This window comes from Nicotiana attenuata, chromosome 3, assembly GCF_001879085.1.
Source record: "Nicotiana attenuata strain UT chromosome 3, NIATTr2, whole genome shotgun sequence".
NCBI lineage: Eukaryota > Viridiplantae > Streptophyta > Magnoliopsida > Solanales > Solanaceae > Nicotiana > Nicotiana attenuata.
This window is the reverse complement of record NC_031991.1, coordinates 11705398-11719179: the sequence shown is the minus strand read 5'-3', so window position 1 is coordinate 11719179 and position 13782 is coordinate 11705398. Positions and strand designations below refer to the sequence as shown.

General features: G+C 37.9%; 1 protein-coding gene across 1 annotated transcript; it reads right to left on the bottom strand.

Moving 5' to 3' along the window:
• LOC109223313 (ADP-glucose phosphorylase) lies at positions 11040-13371 on the bottom strand. The gene is made up of 3 exons (XM_019387574.1): positions 12850-13371; positions 11852-12142; positions 11040-11541 (listed from the first exon to the last, which is right to left on the bottom strand). The coding sequence occupies exons 1-3, from the start codon at positions 13315-13317 to the stop codon at positions 11281-11283; spliced, it is 1020 nt and encodes a 339-aa protein (XP_019243119.1). The 5' UTR covers positions 13318-13371; the 3' UTR covers positions 11040-11280.

The following is a 13782-nucleotide window of genomic DNA, read 5'->3' as shown; positions in this document are numbered from 1 at the left end:
TCGAGGACGAACGTATGTTTAAGTGGGAGAGAATGTAACGACCCGACCGGTCGTTTTGAGCCCCAGCGCGTCGTTCAGCAGTCTGAGGCCATGAGCAGCTTCATTTCAGGTATTACGACTTGTACGTGTGGTCGGAATTGAATTTCGGGAAATTCGGAGTTGATTTGGGAAGAGAATTCTCATTTCGGAAGCTTAAAGTTGAAAGAGTTAACTAGGACGGGATTTTTGAGTGAACGACCTCGGAATTGGGAACTGAAGGTTCCAGCAGGTTCGTATGATGATTTCGGACTTGGGCGTATGCCAAGTTCGGGTTTTGGATAACCCGGGAACGTTTTGGCGCTTATTGTGGAAGTTAGTATTTTAGAAGAAATTTCATAAGTATGGCTTGAAGTGCATTTCAGTGTTATCGATGTCCGTTTGGGATTCCGAGTCTGTGAATAGCTCCGTATGGTGATTCTGGAGTTGGGAGCGCGATCGGAAGTGAATTCGGAGGTCCGTAGGTCATTTTGGAGTCATTTGGCTAAAGATAGGGCTGGGCATATATTGGGTATAACCGATAAACCAAACCGATAAAATGCTATTGGGTTATCGGTATCGGGTTATTGGGTAAATAGTTCGATAACGGTTTAATGTTATTTGACTTATGGGTTATCGGTTCGGGTATCAGTTTGCCCAATTTTATTAACGGTTTAACCGATAGCCCAATAAGTTTTATTAAAATTATAGTTTTATCCACTAAGTATATAAAACCACCTTATGGCTTCATTCTCTCAGGAGTTATCTTCATCTTCTGACCTTAATCCTTAGAGTAAGTTTTAAACTTTTCTGAAATTGTCATTTTAATTTTTCAATTAAGATTTTTAGTTTTAAACTTTAGAGAATTAGTTGTTCAGATATTTAGTTTTTCTATTTGTTTCTTTTGTTGCACTAATTCTTTAGTATTTACAAGATTAGGATTTTATTATTTTCCTATGAATTATGCCTGCCCGCAGTGAAATAGTTAGTAAGATTAGATTGTTGAATGTCTTATCCCTTACTCCTATTAACTTATAACTTTGAAAATTGAGATCGTTCATTGGGATTTTCAAATGCAAAGAAAGGTTTATTTTCTAAGTTGAAATTTAATCCTCTTCTCTTAAGAGCAAAAATTCAATTCCTTTCTCTTATTAGTATGGTCACGATTTCTATAATAAAATTTTGAATAGTTTTTATTCTTATCGAGTAAACCGATAACCGAACCGATAAGGATTGATAACCGACTAACTGATACCCGATAATCGATATCTTATCGGTTCGGTTATCAGTTTAGTATATTTATAAATAGATAACCGATATGAAGAACCGATAATATTCACGACCAAACCGAACCGACCGATGCCCACCCCTAGCTAAAGATAGAAATTTGAAAGTTTTTGAGAAGTTTGACCGGAAGTGAACTTTTTGATATCGGGGTCGGAACCCGATTTCGAAAGTTGGAATAGGTCCGTAATGTCGAATATGACTTGTCTACAAAATTTGAGGTCAATCGGGCGTGATTTGATAGGTTTAAACATCGAAAGTAGAAGTTTGAAATTCTAAAGTTCATAAAGCTTGGACTGGAGGTCGATTCGTGGTTTTAGCGTTGTTTGGTATGATTTGAGGCCTCGAGCAAGTCCGTAATGTGTTTTGGGACTGGTTGGTATGATTGGTTGGAGTCCCGGGGGCCTCGGGTGGATTCCGGGTGGTTAACGGATCAAAAATGAGATTTTTGAAAGGCTGAGGTTGCTGGTTGCTGTCATAACCGCATCTGCGGTTTTTGGACCGCAGATGCGGCACTTCAACCGCAGATGCGGTTTTGGGCTGGAAGTGAAGGGACCGCAGATGCGGTCATTTTTCCGCAGATGCGGGACCGTAGATGCGGTCATTTTTCCGTAAATACGGGACCGCAGATGCGGTCATTTTTCCGCAGATGTGGAAATTGCTGGAGGCAGAAGGGTGTTTTAAAATCGGGGTTTGAGTTCATTTCACATTTTTCTCTTGGTATGGGCGATTTTGGAGAGCTTCAAGTGGGATGTTTCATCATCATCGATAAGGTAAGCTAACCCCACCTATCTTGAGTTATATATATTGATTTTGTATGGATTTTAGCATGTAAATTGGTAGAAATTGAGGGTTTGAGGGAAAACCTAGAAAATTAGTGTTCTTGGATTTCGACCATGATTTTGGGTATGGAATTGAGAGAAAATTATATATTTGAGTAGTTAACCCTTTTGAGCTCATAGACTTTTATTTGGCACCCACATTACAAGCCTATACCCTCTTTGTTCGTAATTGATATTGTTTTGGTCCTTGTGCCTCTTAAAGCACTTTGATTGCAAAATAAGCGCTAAAAGAAGTAAGAAGGAACTAAGTGTGGTGTGGATTTTGAGTGGAACCAATAAAAAGAAGAAATGTGCACTTGTTTTGTAAAATAATACACCACTAGCGGAAATTAAAAAAAAAAGAATAATATGAAGAAAAAAAAANTCTAACCTTGTAAGAGGGAATTGTCCCCATAGGTGAATTAATTAGTTATGTGCTCCTATTTGTGGGGGCTACGTACGCACGAGGTGACGAGAGTCCATGCGTAGCTACTATTATGCTATTGTCCGGGTAGTCTAGGACCCAAAAGCATGCTATACTTGAATTAATCGTAAACTTATTGACAGCTCGAATTGCTTAAACCACATCGAATTACTAAATAAATTTCAAAAAGGATCAAACTTCTTTTCTTAAATTGTTAAAAGAGAAAGTGGCTTTTATTGAATAAATATTCTTCGATAAATTCTTAATTGGCCATCTGAGCATGTATTTCTATGTGTGCCTGCGTCGCATGTATGATTCGCGAGCAGGGTGATTGTTTATTTTATGTTGACCGCGTCGCATGGATAGTTCGCGAGCGGGGTAGTAGATGCATCTATGGTTCGCGCCGTTCGACCCTCGGCAGTGCACAATTTATTTTCTGTTAGAGCGGGTCGTACGCCTCGGCATGATTTGCGCATGCTTGTATTGTTACCTTGAACTTATTAAAGTTGTTATTGCCTCTTTATGGCTTGAGAATATTTGGATAATAATGAAAAGGAATTTTGAAAATTTCCTATAAACGAATTAATTGTTTACTTGTCTCCTTCTATTGAATTAAAATCATGTTTATAGAAATCCACGATTTAATGTATTATTGACATCATTATTGGACCAATAGTAAGTGTCGAAGTCGACCATCTTGTCTCTACTTCTTCGAGATTAGACGGGATACTCATTGAGTACACGTTGTTTTTGTACCCATACTACACTTTTGTGCATTTTTGTTGCACAGGTATATGTAACTCTAGTGGCCTACTGGGCGTAGCAGCATGGTTGATACAGAGACTTAGTTGAGCTGCACTTCTCGAGGCGACCCGCAGCCAGTAGAGTCTCTTTCAGTTATCTGTATTTTTTTCCTGTCCAATATTGTATTCCGGACGGTTGTTGTATTATATTATTTCTTAGAAATTGCTCATGCACTTGTGACACCGGGTTCTGGGATGGTTTTGAAATATTTTGTATTTATTGCTTATTATTTAATTTGAATTGAAGCAGATATCTTTTTTTACTTATGAAATTTAAAGGAAAATCTTGGTTTTCATAATTGTTAAAATTGGAATCTAATTAAGTATTTCAGTTGGCTTGCCTGACAACGGTGTCCGGTGCCACCACGACCCTTAGTGGATTTTGGGTCGTGACACTTTACTTCAAATTTAAAGGTAAGGCGTAGAACTTCCTCCGCATAACCTCTAATTAAATAATATTAATTGTCTTAACTTTTCTTGTAATGCCCCACAATTTTTTTTCTAAGGTACGTCCCTGTTTAGGATCAAAATTAGAAACATGAGTGTTCAGAATGTTGTGGGGATGTTTAGAATAGGGAAGAAGAAGTTTGGAATAAATTGGAATGGTTAAGAGAAGAAAGCGAATATAGTCGTATATGTCCTAACTTCAAATAATTATATCTCCCAATAAATGATGAATTGAGCTATGAGCCATATTTTATCGTAAAAAGATCTTTAAATCTAGTTTCTATACCTTCAAACCGTTCATTATTCTGATATTCCCACAATAAATTATGGTCTTTTTACTAAAGGGTAGCAGAACAACTAAGGCTATGCGTGGAGCAGCCGAGACTATGCATGAGAACAACTAAAGCCACGTAAGTTACGCGCATTCACATATAGAAGATGCATTTATTTCTAGCGGAGAAGAAAAGGGAGAAAGGGAAGGGGTGTATCTATGCATTGGCATGCATAAGCTACGTGTGGCTACGCATAAATTTTGCTCCAAGTATAAAAGGGTCGGGGAGAGAGAAAATAGTTTTATTCTTCAGCAATCAGACCTTTTCTCTTATCCTCAAGGCATCCAAGAGTCCAAATACTACATAAGGTGAGTTTTTAACGCGAATAAAATTAAATTACTATTTCCAAACATCGATTCTAACATGATTACATATTCGAATCACTAGATTTTCAACAAGAATTTAGGAACAAGGTTTTTGTCCCAAACTTAGAGCTTTGCAATCAAGATAAACTCCGCTACCCACTTTTAACTACCGTTGTTAGCGAAGATCATAGTTGTTAGTTGATAAACATTTTTTTTAAAAATAAAATTTTTAGATTAGCTATTAACCCTAAAAGTTGAGGAGAATCAAACCTCAAATTTCTAAAGTTAGAAATTTTAAGTGTCACGATTCGATTTCTTCTCCGTTGAGTATCGTGATGGCACCTAGTCTTATGGACTAGGTAAGCCTAACATTTATTGAATATCAGTAAAATAAAGAAAATTTAACAGTCTCGATATAGAAATCTTTACAAAATTTATATTTTTTCAAAACCGGTAGTACAAGTCATAAGCTCTACAGAGTTAGCTACAACTTCTAAATACAACTGTTTAGAAATGAGTAAAAACAATTGAATACAAGTAAGGAGGTGACTCCGAAGCCTGCGAACGCAGCAACAGGTTTACCTTGAGTCTCCTTAGCAATGATCCGCACAGCTACTAACGATCAATACCTGGATCTGCACAAAAATATACAGAAGTGTAGTATGAGCACATCACAGCGGTGCCCAGTAAGTATCAAGACTAATCTCGGTGAAGTAGTGACGAAGACTAGTCAAGACACCTACTGGTCTAATAAACTGAACAAGCATAAGTATAGGGATGACAGAACATGAAATCTATCTAATGACTACACGATATGGCTAACAACATAGCAACTACAATAAGGAAGGAAAAACAACAAGTAATAACAGAACACCACAATAAGACACAGAAGGATGGACGGGAACACAGCCCAAATTCGAAAATCACAATACAGTAAGGGCAAGTAGTAACTCAGCACTGCAATAGTTTCCACATCAGGTCTTAGCCAACAACCCCAATAAATTAGTCAAATCCTTCAAGTGTAAACTTTCACCCGTAAGTTTTTATATTGGACTCTTTAAAATATAATCCTTTCCAATAGGAAATTCTTTTGAAATATACTTCCTTTGAATATAAACTTTTCAAATAAATATCCTTCAAACATAGTTCTTTCAAGATAATTACTTTTCAAATATAAACTTTCCAGATAAATATCCTTCGAACATAGTTCTTTCAAGATAAATGCTTTTCGAATAAATGTCTTTTAAACATAGTTTATTCAAGTAAATGCTTTTCAATTATACTTTCCAAATAAATGTCTTTCAAACATAGCTTCTTCAAGATGAATCCTTTTCAAATGCAACTTTTCAAGTAAATATCCTTCGAGTATAGGTCACCCTGTGACACCTAAGTATAGAAGATTAACAGCTCCGAACACAGATATATCAACAGGGGAATCTACCAGGATCCCATCTCGTAGTCCCGAATTTATTATGCAGTACATGGGGATCTCCCGGAATACGTCCGTAGTCCCAAAATAAATATGCAGTGCTGGGGGATCTCTCGGAATGCGTCCGTAGTCCCAAAATAAATATGCAGTACATGGGGGTCTCCCGGAATACGTCCGTAGTCCCAAAGTAAATATGCAGCGTAACCAATAAAGACAACCACTATAGCACGACAGAAAACTCGCACATCACCACAACAAGTACAAAACAACAATGACAGTAATACAAGGTACGACGAGTAAATCAATACAAGAACTTTAAATCACAAAGAAACGGTAGAACTCGTTCATAAGGAATAATCACGGTAAAGAATGCTAGGCGTAAAGAGAACAGCTTAACCAGGGAAAAACAAAAACGTAGCAACGAACCCACAATATTCAAGTCAACAATAAGAAGCCAACACGAGTCAAATAGTTTCAAATAAGGGCAAGTCGACTAAGATATAGGTTATCTAAACTCCTTTTGAGGTTGAGCAATTATGAGAGATATTCAACAATTCAAATAAGGGTAAGCAGCAAAAGATAATCATAACTCCAATTAAGGCTAAACAATTATAGGATGAGACAATAATAATTTCAATTAAAGATAAGCAGTTTATGAAAAATATAGCATGACGGTAGAAGAGGTAAAATCTTCAGTTAAGTCAAATAAGCTTCAATTAGACAGTAAGAGGGAATCCTAAAGTAATTATCTCTAATTAAAGCATGTAGAAGTAAAACTAGCAAGTAGGAACCCAACGTGTCAAGAAAAACTTCATACATGGTAAATATAAGGACCTAAGAACTCTAAGAGGGTAACTTTCCACAAATAAGTCCGAGCACGCACTCGTCACCTCACGTACACGAACTACAATCAACATAGAAGACTCAAATCTTAAGGGGTAGTTCCCCCACACAAGGTTGGCAATATACTTACCTCAAAGACGAAAAACCGATGCTCTAAAATGCACTTCTCGGGTGAAAAGACCTTCGAACGGATCAAATCTAACCAAATTAACTTCAAAGCACAATATCACAAGAAACTATTCCGGATCATAAAGTCTCAAATATTTAAAAAATCCAAAAATCGGTCCAAAAATCGACCCTCGGACCTGCACCTCGGATTCCGACAAATTTTAGAAAAATCGAATACCCATTCCGTTACGAGTTCAACCATACAAAAATTATCAGATTCCGATACCATTTGGTCCCTCAAATCATGATTTTTCATTTTAGAAATTTTCTTCAAAAACCAACATTTTCTTCAACCCAAAACACAAATTAAATGATAAGAATGAAGATAAAATCATGGAATAGGTTAGATTCTAGGCGAAGAATACTTACCCAATCGATTTGCTTGAAAACCCCCAAAAGAAGCTCCCAATTTCGAAGTTTAAAACTCAAAATATGAAGAAATGACCAAACCCTTGAGTTATATGAATCTGCCAGAACTTCCGCACCTGCGACCAACTTAGCCGCATCTGCGCAACCGCAGGTGCGCATGACCAACCGCACCTGCGCTCCACTCCGCTTCTGCACCCAGGGATCCGCTCCTGCGGCACCCTGCGTGCGCTCCAATTCTCCGCATCTGCGGAGATTGCCCAGACCAGCTCCTCTCGCACCTACGCCTCATCCTTCGCACCTGCGACCATCGCACCTGCGCCTAGGGTCCGCAGGTACGATCACACCAGAACTCAGCCTCCCCAAAACCATGGAAAATCATCCGCAACTCGTCCAAAACACACCCGGGGCCCTCGAGATCCCGTCCAAGCATACCAACAAGTTCCATACCCCAACACGGACCCGCTCGAGGTCTCGAATCACATCAAACCACGACGAAACTACGAATCGCACCATGAATCGAGCATATGAACTTTCAATCTCCCAACTTTTAAAACTCGTGCCGAAACCTATCAATTCAACCCGGAATGACGCCAAATTTTGCAGACGCTAGGCTGATGCCTTTGCCGAGTCTTAAACTCCGACTCCTAAACTCAAAACTGGCCGGAAATTCCACTTCCGAAGGATGGAGGGGGTATACAGCGAAAAAAGCGTCGAAGGGGTCGGATCACCCTGGGTGACAAGTCCCAAATAACATCATGGAGCTGCTCCAAGTCTCGGAATCGCATTCTGACCCCGATATCAAAAAAGTGAACTGTGGGTCAACTTCTCCATTTTCCGAACTTCAATTTTTTCCAACTTTCGCCGAAATGCCTCAAATTACCCTATCCGAATCCGGACGCGCGCCTAAGTCCAAAATCACCATACGAAGCTGTTGAGATCATCCAAAACCCATTCCGGAGCCGTTTACTCAAAAGTCCAATTCTGGTCAAATTTTACCGCTTAAGCTTCCAAAACTAGAATCCTTCTTCCAATTCGACTCCGAATCATCCGGTAACTGAATCCAACCATGCACGCAGGTCGATATACACAATGTGAAGCTGTTCAAGACCTTATGCCATCGAACGGAGCTCAAATTCTCAAAACGACCGGCCAGGTCGTTACATTAAGGCTTTTATAATTGATTCTTGAATTAAATGTATAAAGATTGTTTGGGTGAGTTTCTTCATTAACTCGAGCATCTTCATTACCTCGGAACTTATCCCGGGCTCGGCTTCACTCGGTCTCTCGGTAATTTGTTCGCCTCTCCGAGTTCTTTTCCGGGATTGTTCGGGCTCGACCCTATTGGGGACATGGCTTTGATTTTGCAGTTGTGCTATTGCCGCTTGTTGAGCTTGCAACATTTCAAAAATCAGCTGTAGGCTCACCCCATCGCCTTCACTTTCGGGCTCTTCTCGAGTTGTTGGTCGGGGTCTCCCGCAAACATTGTTTTCGGGATCCGTTGGCAAATTGATGTTGATGGTCATCTGCGAGTTAGCATCGACCGGGTCGACAGCTGGAACACCGTTGGGATCGGCAGGAAGCACATCATTCCACATTATTATGTTACCTATGATAGCCTGATTCAGCGTCAACATTCAAGTGAGTCGACTGAGAGTTTGACATTTTTAGGCTGATCTTGAACTAAGATTTCAAAGAACAAGCGTAAAATAGGATGTGTTATGGAGATTCGTATCAAATCACCACTATTATCCTTATCTCCACGGTGGGCGCCAAACTGTTTACTCCAAAATTAGGTAACAATTAAATTCGTACGCGATTTAAAGGATACGTGGTTTAATTCAACACGAACAATTAAGAACAACAAATAAATGAAATAAAAAAAATGATCAAACCAATCACAATGTTATGACCAAGCCTGATCTTAGATCGAACAGTGAGCTCGTCCTCGATTGGACCCTCGGTTCAAGCCCAGTCGCGAATGAAGAAAAACAGACAAGTATTGCGTTGAACAATTGCTAGAAGACAAAAGTAAACTTTATTCCTTTGAATTGCGTGTTACAATATGTCAGATCAAAGAAAAATTTCCCCTTATATAGTATGGGAATTTCAGTCCTAGTATAAGTCTAAAAAAGGTAAAAATCTTCTTTTTCCGGTAGTTATTGATCCATAATCGTTACTGAAAGAGATTTGCGCCGTAATATCTGATTGAGGCGAGTATTACGACCCCCCATCCGTCATGCATAACCGTCCACCGCGTCTCCCGAGGTCTAGGAGCTATACTCGGTCCAGGGTGCGTCGCTTTACCATGTCCGATGTCGGATATAAGTTCTTTTATTGGGGAACCTGGGTAAACATTGCCCCCGATTTTACCCGTACACAATGTAAATTTTTTTGACATTAAACCCATTATATTTTTAAAGTTATGGGTGCATATCTATTATTTATTGTAATTTTAGCAAATCTTTATACATAAATTTATATTCCGCATTGAAAGTAGAAAGAATTACAAAAAAATACACATGACTTCACACCATAACAAAAAATGGTCCATATTTTTAAGTTTTATCCTATCTAGCCCATATTGTACATATTTTGAAAGCATTAGCAAATTCAAAATCTGTATTCTTACAACCATTGCTTCTAAAAGCTATGGAGTTAAATCTGTGTTCTCACAACCATTACTTTCACTCTCTGTTCTTCTCAAATCTTACATATGCTTCGAGGGGCCGTGTATTTTCTGCTTCTTCCCCTGTTTGCAATGTCAGAAAATTAAAGAGTAGAAGTCCACCATTGAAGGCCATTCAAAGCTTTTCTTTCGAAAATAGGATTGTTTGACTTTGTTAGTTGTTTGGATTGGGTGTTGTTCCAATTGATTGAAAATATCAAAAGGAGTTCAAAATTTAAATTTGAAGTGATTTTGAGTAGATTTGAGCAAGATTTGAGTTAAATTTCAAAAAAAACGCAAGGTAGAAGACGAAGTCAGTTTTTTGTATAATTATGTATAATCTTGTATAATAGTGTATATGAGTGTATAAACATATCTTATACACTATTATACACTTTTATACACCTTTATACAAGCGTCTATAGACGAACTTCTTCCACGATTTTCAGTTACAATTCTTGCTCAAAACCAGTCCAAATCTCCATTAAATGACTTCAAATTTTATATACAACCTCCTTATACTATTTCTAACAAGTCTAAATAACACCCACTCTAAAATTCTCACAAAATCAAAATCGAAATTTAAACCCACATATTTAAACTTGTTAAAAATCTAATTTTCACCACCCAAATGGATTTGGTTTGTCGAACTAATATTTGAGTCACAGTTACTGATTAAAATATTAACTTAAAAGCTTGAGCAATCTTTTTTAAAAATTAAATAGTAATTTCGAGAATCTATTGGAGTTGAATGTTAAGTATTAGCCTATTATTTTTGGGCTAGTTAATTATAAATTGAAATATGGGCTATAAAATTAAAAAGTAGGGAGCTCAATTGTTCTTATGTGAAATTTTTCCTTGAAAGTAGTGGGTTCAGATGAACCCTCTTTCTGCTGCATACCTCCCTACATACCTTCCTGTGTAAAAACATCTCATGTATTTTATTTATTAATTAATCTCATGTACTCCCTCCGTTTCAATGTTATGTGAACCCATTTGATTGGGCACGAAGGTTAAAAAAAGCGAGAAGACTTTTGAACTTTGTGGTATAAAATGAGGCACATATATTTTGTGTGGCTATAAATTATTGCATAAAGGTAAATTGTTTCCAAATAAGGAAAGAAGTCATTCTTGTTGGAACAGACTAAATAGAAAATAGATTCACATAAATTAAAACAAGGAGGGAGAATTATTTTTTGCGTGAAAATGACCGTGTAACATAAGATAAGATTTGTAATGGATCACAAAATCGAATCTACGCATAACTCCACATAAAAAGGGTACAACTTCCCTGCATCCACATCCTCTTTATCTCTTTAGTTACTGTGTCTAAAGATATGAATAATTAGATTTAATAGATTCCCCCTAAATACTGTTAATTAAGGATTATCACATCCCTTAGAATTTTGGCAGCATCCTCTGGGAAAACAGGATTTATATGACATCCGGTTGCTATCTCGAATCCACCAACTCCACTCAAATGGGGAGCTATTTGTAAAAACCAATGTGTGGAAGGAGCATATGAGGGATCTACTTGAAATGGGGAGGTATGAATAAGGAGGTTGAATGGTGGATTGTTCAACTGCAAAGACATCTTCAAAAGCATGAGTTTCAACAACCCTCCAAGATCATTTGCCTGCATATTTGATTGGTAGAACATCACAAAATCTTCCCAACTAAGTAGTTGTTGAGATGTAGAAACAATCAAAAAATTAGTTTAGCCTGAAACAGCGTACACTTTTTCCTGAATATCAGTTTTTTTATGAGTTTTCCTTTTCTCTTCACTAATCAGCAAATTCTACTTGAGAAAAGTCAAGGCCCTCATGGTCTACCGTTGTGACTTTTCTCACGTAGAATTTGGAGATAACTGATATTTGCAAAGTTAGTTTAACTTCACATAATTTTCTCATGAAAACAAACTTATGGACAAGAAAAGCATCGATTACCTTTTCACTATCGAGTTCATGAAAATGAGAGGAGTGATCACGAGGAATTATCCAAATCTCAAAAGCAAAAGTTGCAGCAAAGGGAACCAATGATATGAAATGGGCTGATTGATCAATTAACAATTCATTTGGTTGAATATCACACAGGCTGCACTTCCCAGTCTGCTTGTAGTATTCCCTCATACTGTCAAGACGAGCAGAAACTGTTGGAGGAACAATGGGAAGAGCAATCATCTGGCTGTGAGAATGGCTCATTGAAGCACCAGCAGAGGCTCCATGGTTTTTGAACACCTTTATAAGCCATTGAATGAATTAGTGTTATATAGTCCAGTAGCCTTTGATGGGACAATCTTGCTCAGTACAGTACAAATCATTAGTACTCAACAAGAAAGTGGAAAAAACAACACATGCTGTTCCCTACTGCAAATTCCTTGCACGCATAAAAGGCATGAGATCAGATATTGTGCTCCTTCATCTCAAATTTCATGACAACCAATCACTTCTCAAGTTCTCTTACATATATTTGGTATGAGTAGATACAAGTGCATATTTTAGAGTATTCTGCAATGGAACAGGAACCAAGTAACAAGAATGTGCGGCTAACAATACCTCTCAAAAATGGCTTGTAATCTGGGATATCCAACAAGGTTTGGCTTGATACTCTACAAATATGCTACATGATTTACAAGGTCTTTTTTTTTGGATAAACTGCTACATGACTTACTAGTTTAAGAGGAGTTCTGTTACATAGTTCAAATTGACAGTCAAGTTGATAGTTACCATATCAAACCAACTTCGTTTAAATGCTACCAGATTTTCTTCTGTCACTAAAAATACAAACTCAAATAATCTACCATGAAAATCAAACCATATCAGATTTTAAATGCATTTATTTGAAATTCATATAAAATCAAAGAATGAATATACAGTATCAACTACAAAATATAGACAAATTAATACGAAAACCAATGCATTTTTATACGGGATCAGAGTAAAACCTGAACATATTTGACATTATCACAGTTCTGAAGCTGCTCGGTCCGCTTCTTAAAAGCCAGCATAACATCCCCAACTTGAGACGGCGAAAGATCGCTCATATTTACTGAATGAACCGGCGATTCAATAACCACATCGTGAAACCCGAACCCACTAACAGCTACGTCCCCGAGGGCAGAAACCGGATTTTGGAACTCCAATTCTCTGCTGACTGCCGGAAAGAGATTTTGAATAACTCTGATTTTCCAATCGACGGTGGAATCTGCCGGCACACGAAAAATCTCCGGCGCACACTCGTGCTCGTGGCCGGCGCAAAATGGGCATTCTGTTTTATTGTTCGGTTGTGGGTTCGATTTTGCCTTGAAGTCAGACGGCCGCCGTGATCTCGCCGGCGAGAATAGGACCCACCTGTTGTGGATTCTGTCTTTCCGGATTTCGGGGCTCCGATTTGGCGCTTCTGCCTCCGCCATTTGCCTTTGTGTCGGGGCTCCGAGTTTGGTGCTCCTCCACTTCACTTTGATGCTTCACTGAAAATCTTGGAGGTTAAGAACAGCGTTTCGTGGAAAGGGTAATATACAAAACGTAAGGAAATTGATCAACTTTGCTCCTCCAGTTTTTGTGTAAATGCAAAAGTATAGATAATAATCGGAATTTTTACATTCCTACACGCTATATGAAACTATATTACCCTCCCACTTCAAGTTTTACTATAATTATATTTTATATATCTAATTAATATTTATATATATTTTAAGGGAATTAATAATAATAATTAGGTCCTAAAATAACTCTAATGTATCTTCCACTCTCCCCACGTTTCTCTCTCCACATCCCACCCGCTCTACCACTATCTTGCACTCACCCACGATTCCTCCATTGACAACCATTAAAAAGCTTTGAAGCTTTGAATTCAAATTTGGGTTTTCAAAAAATAT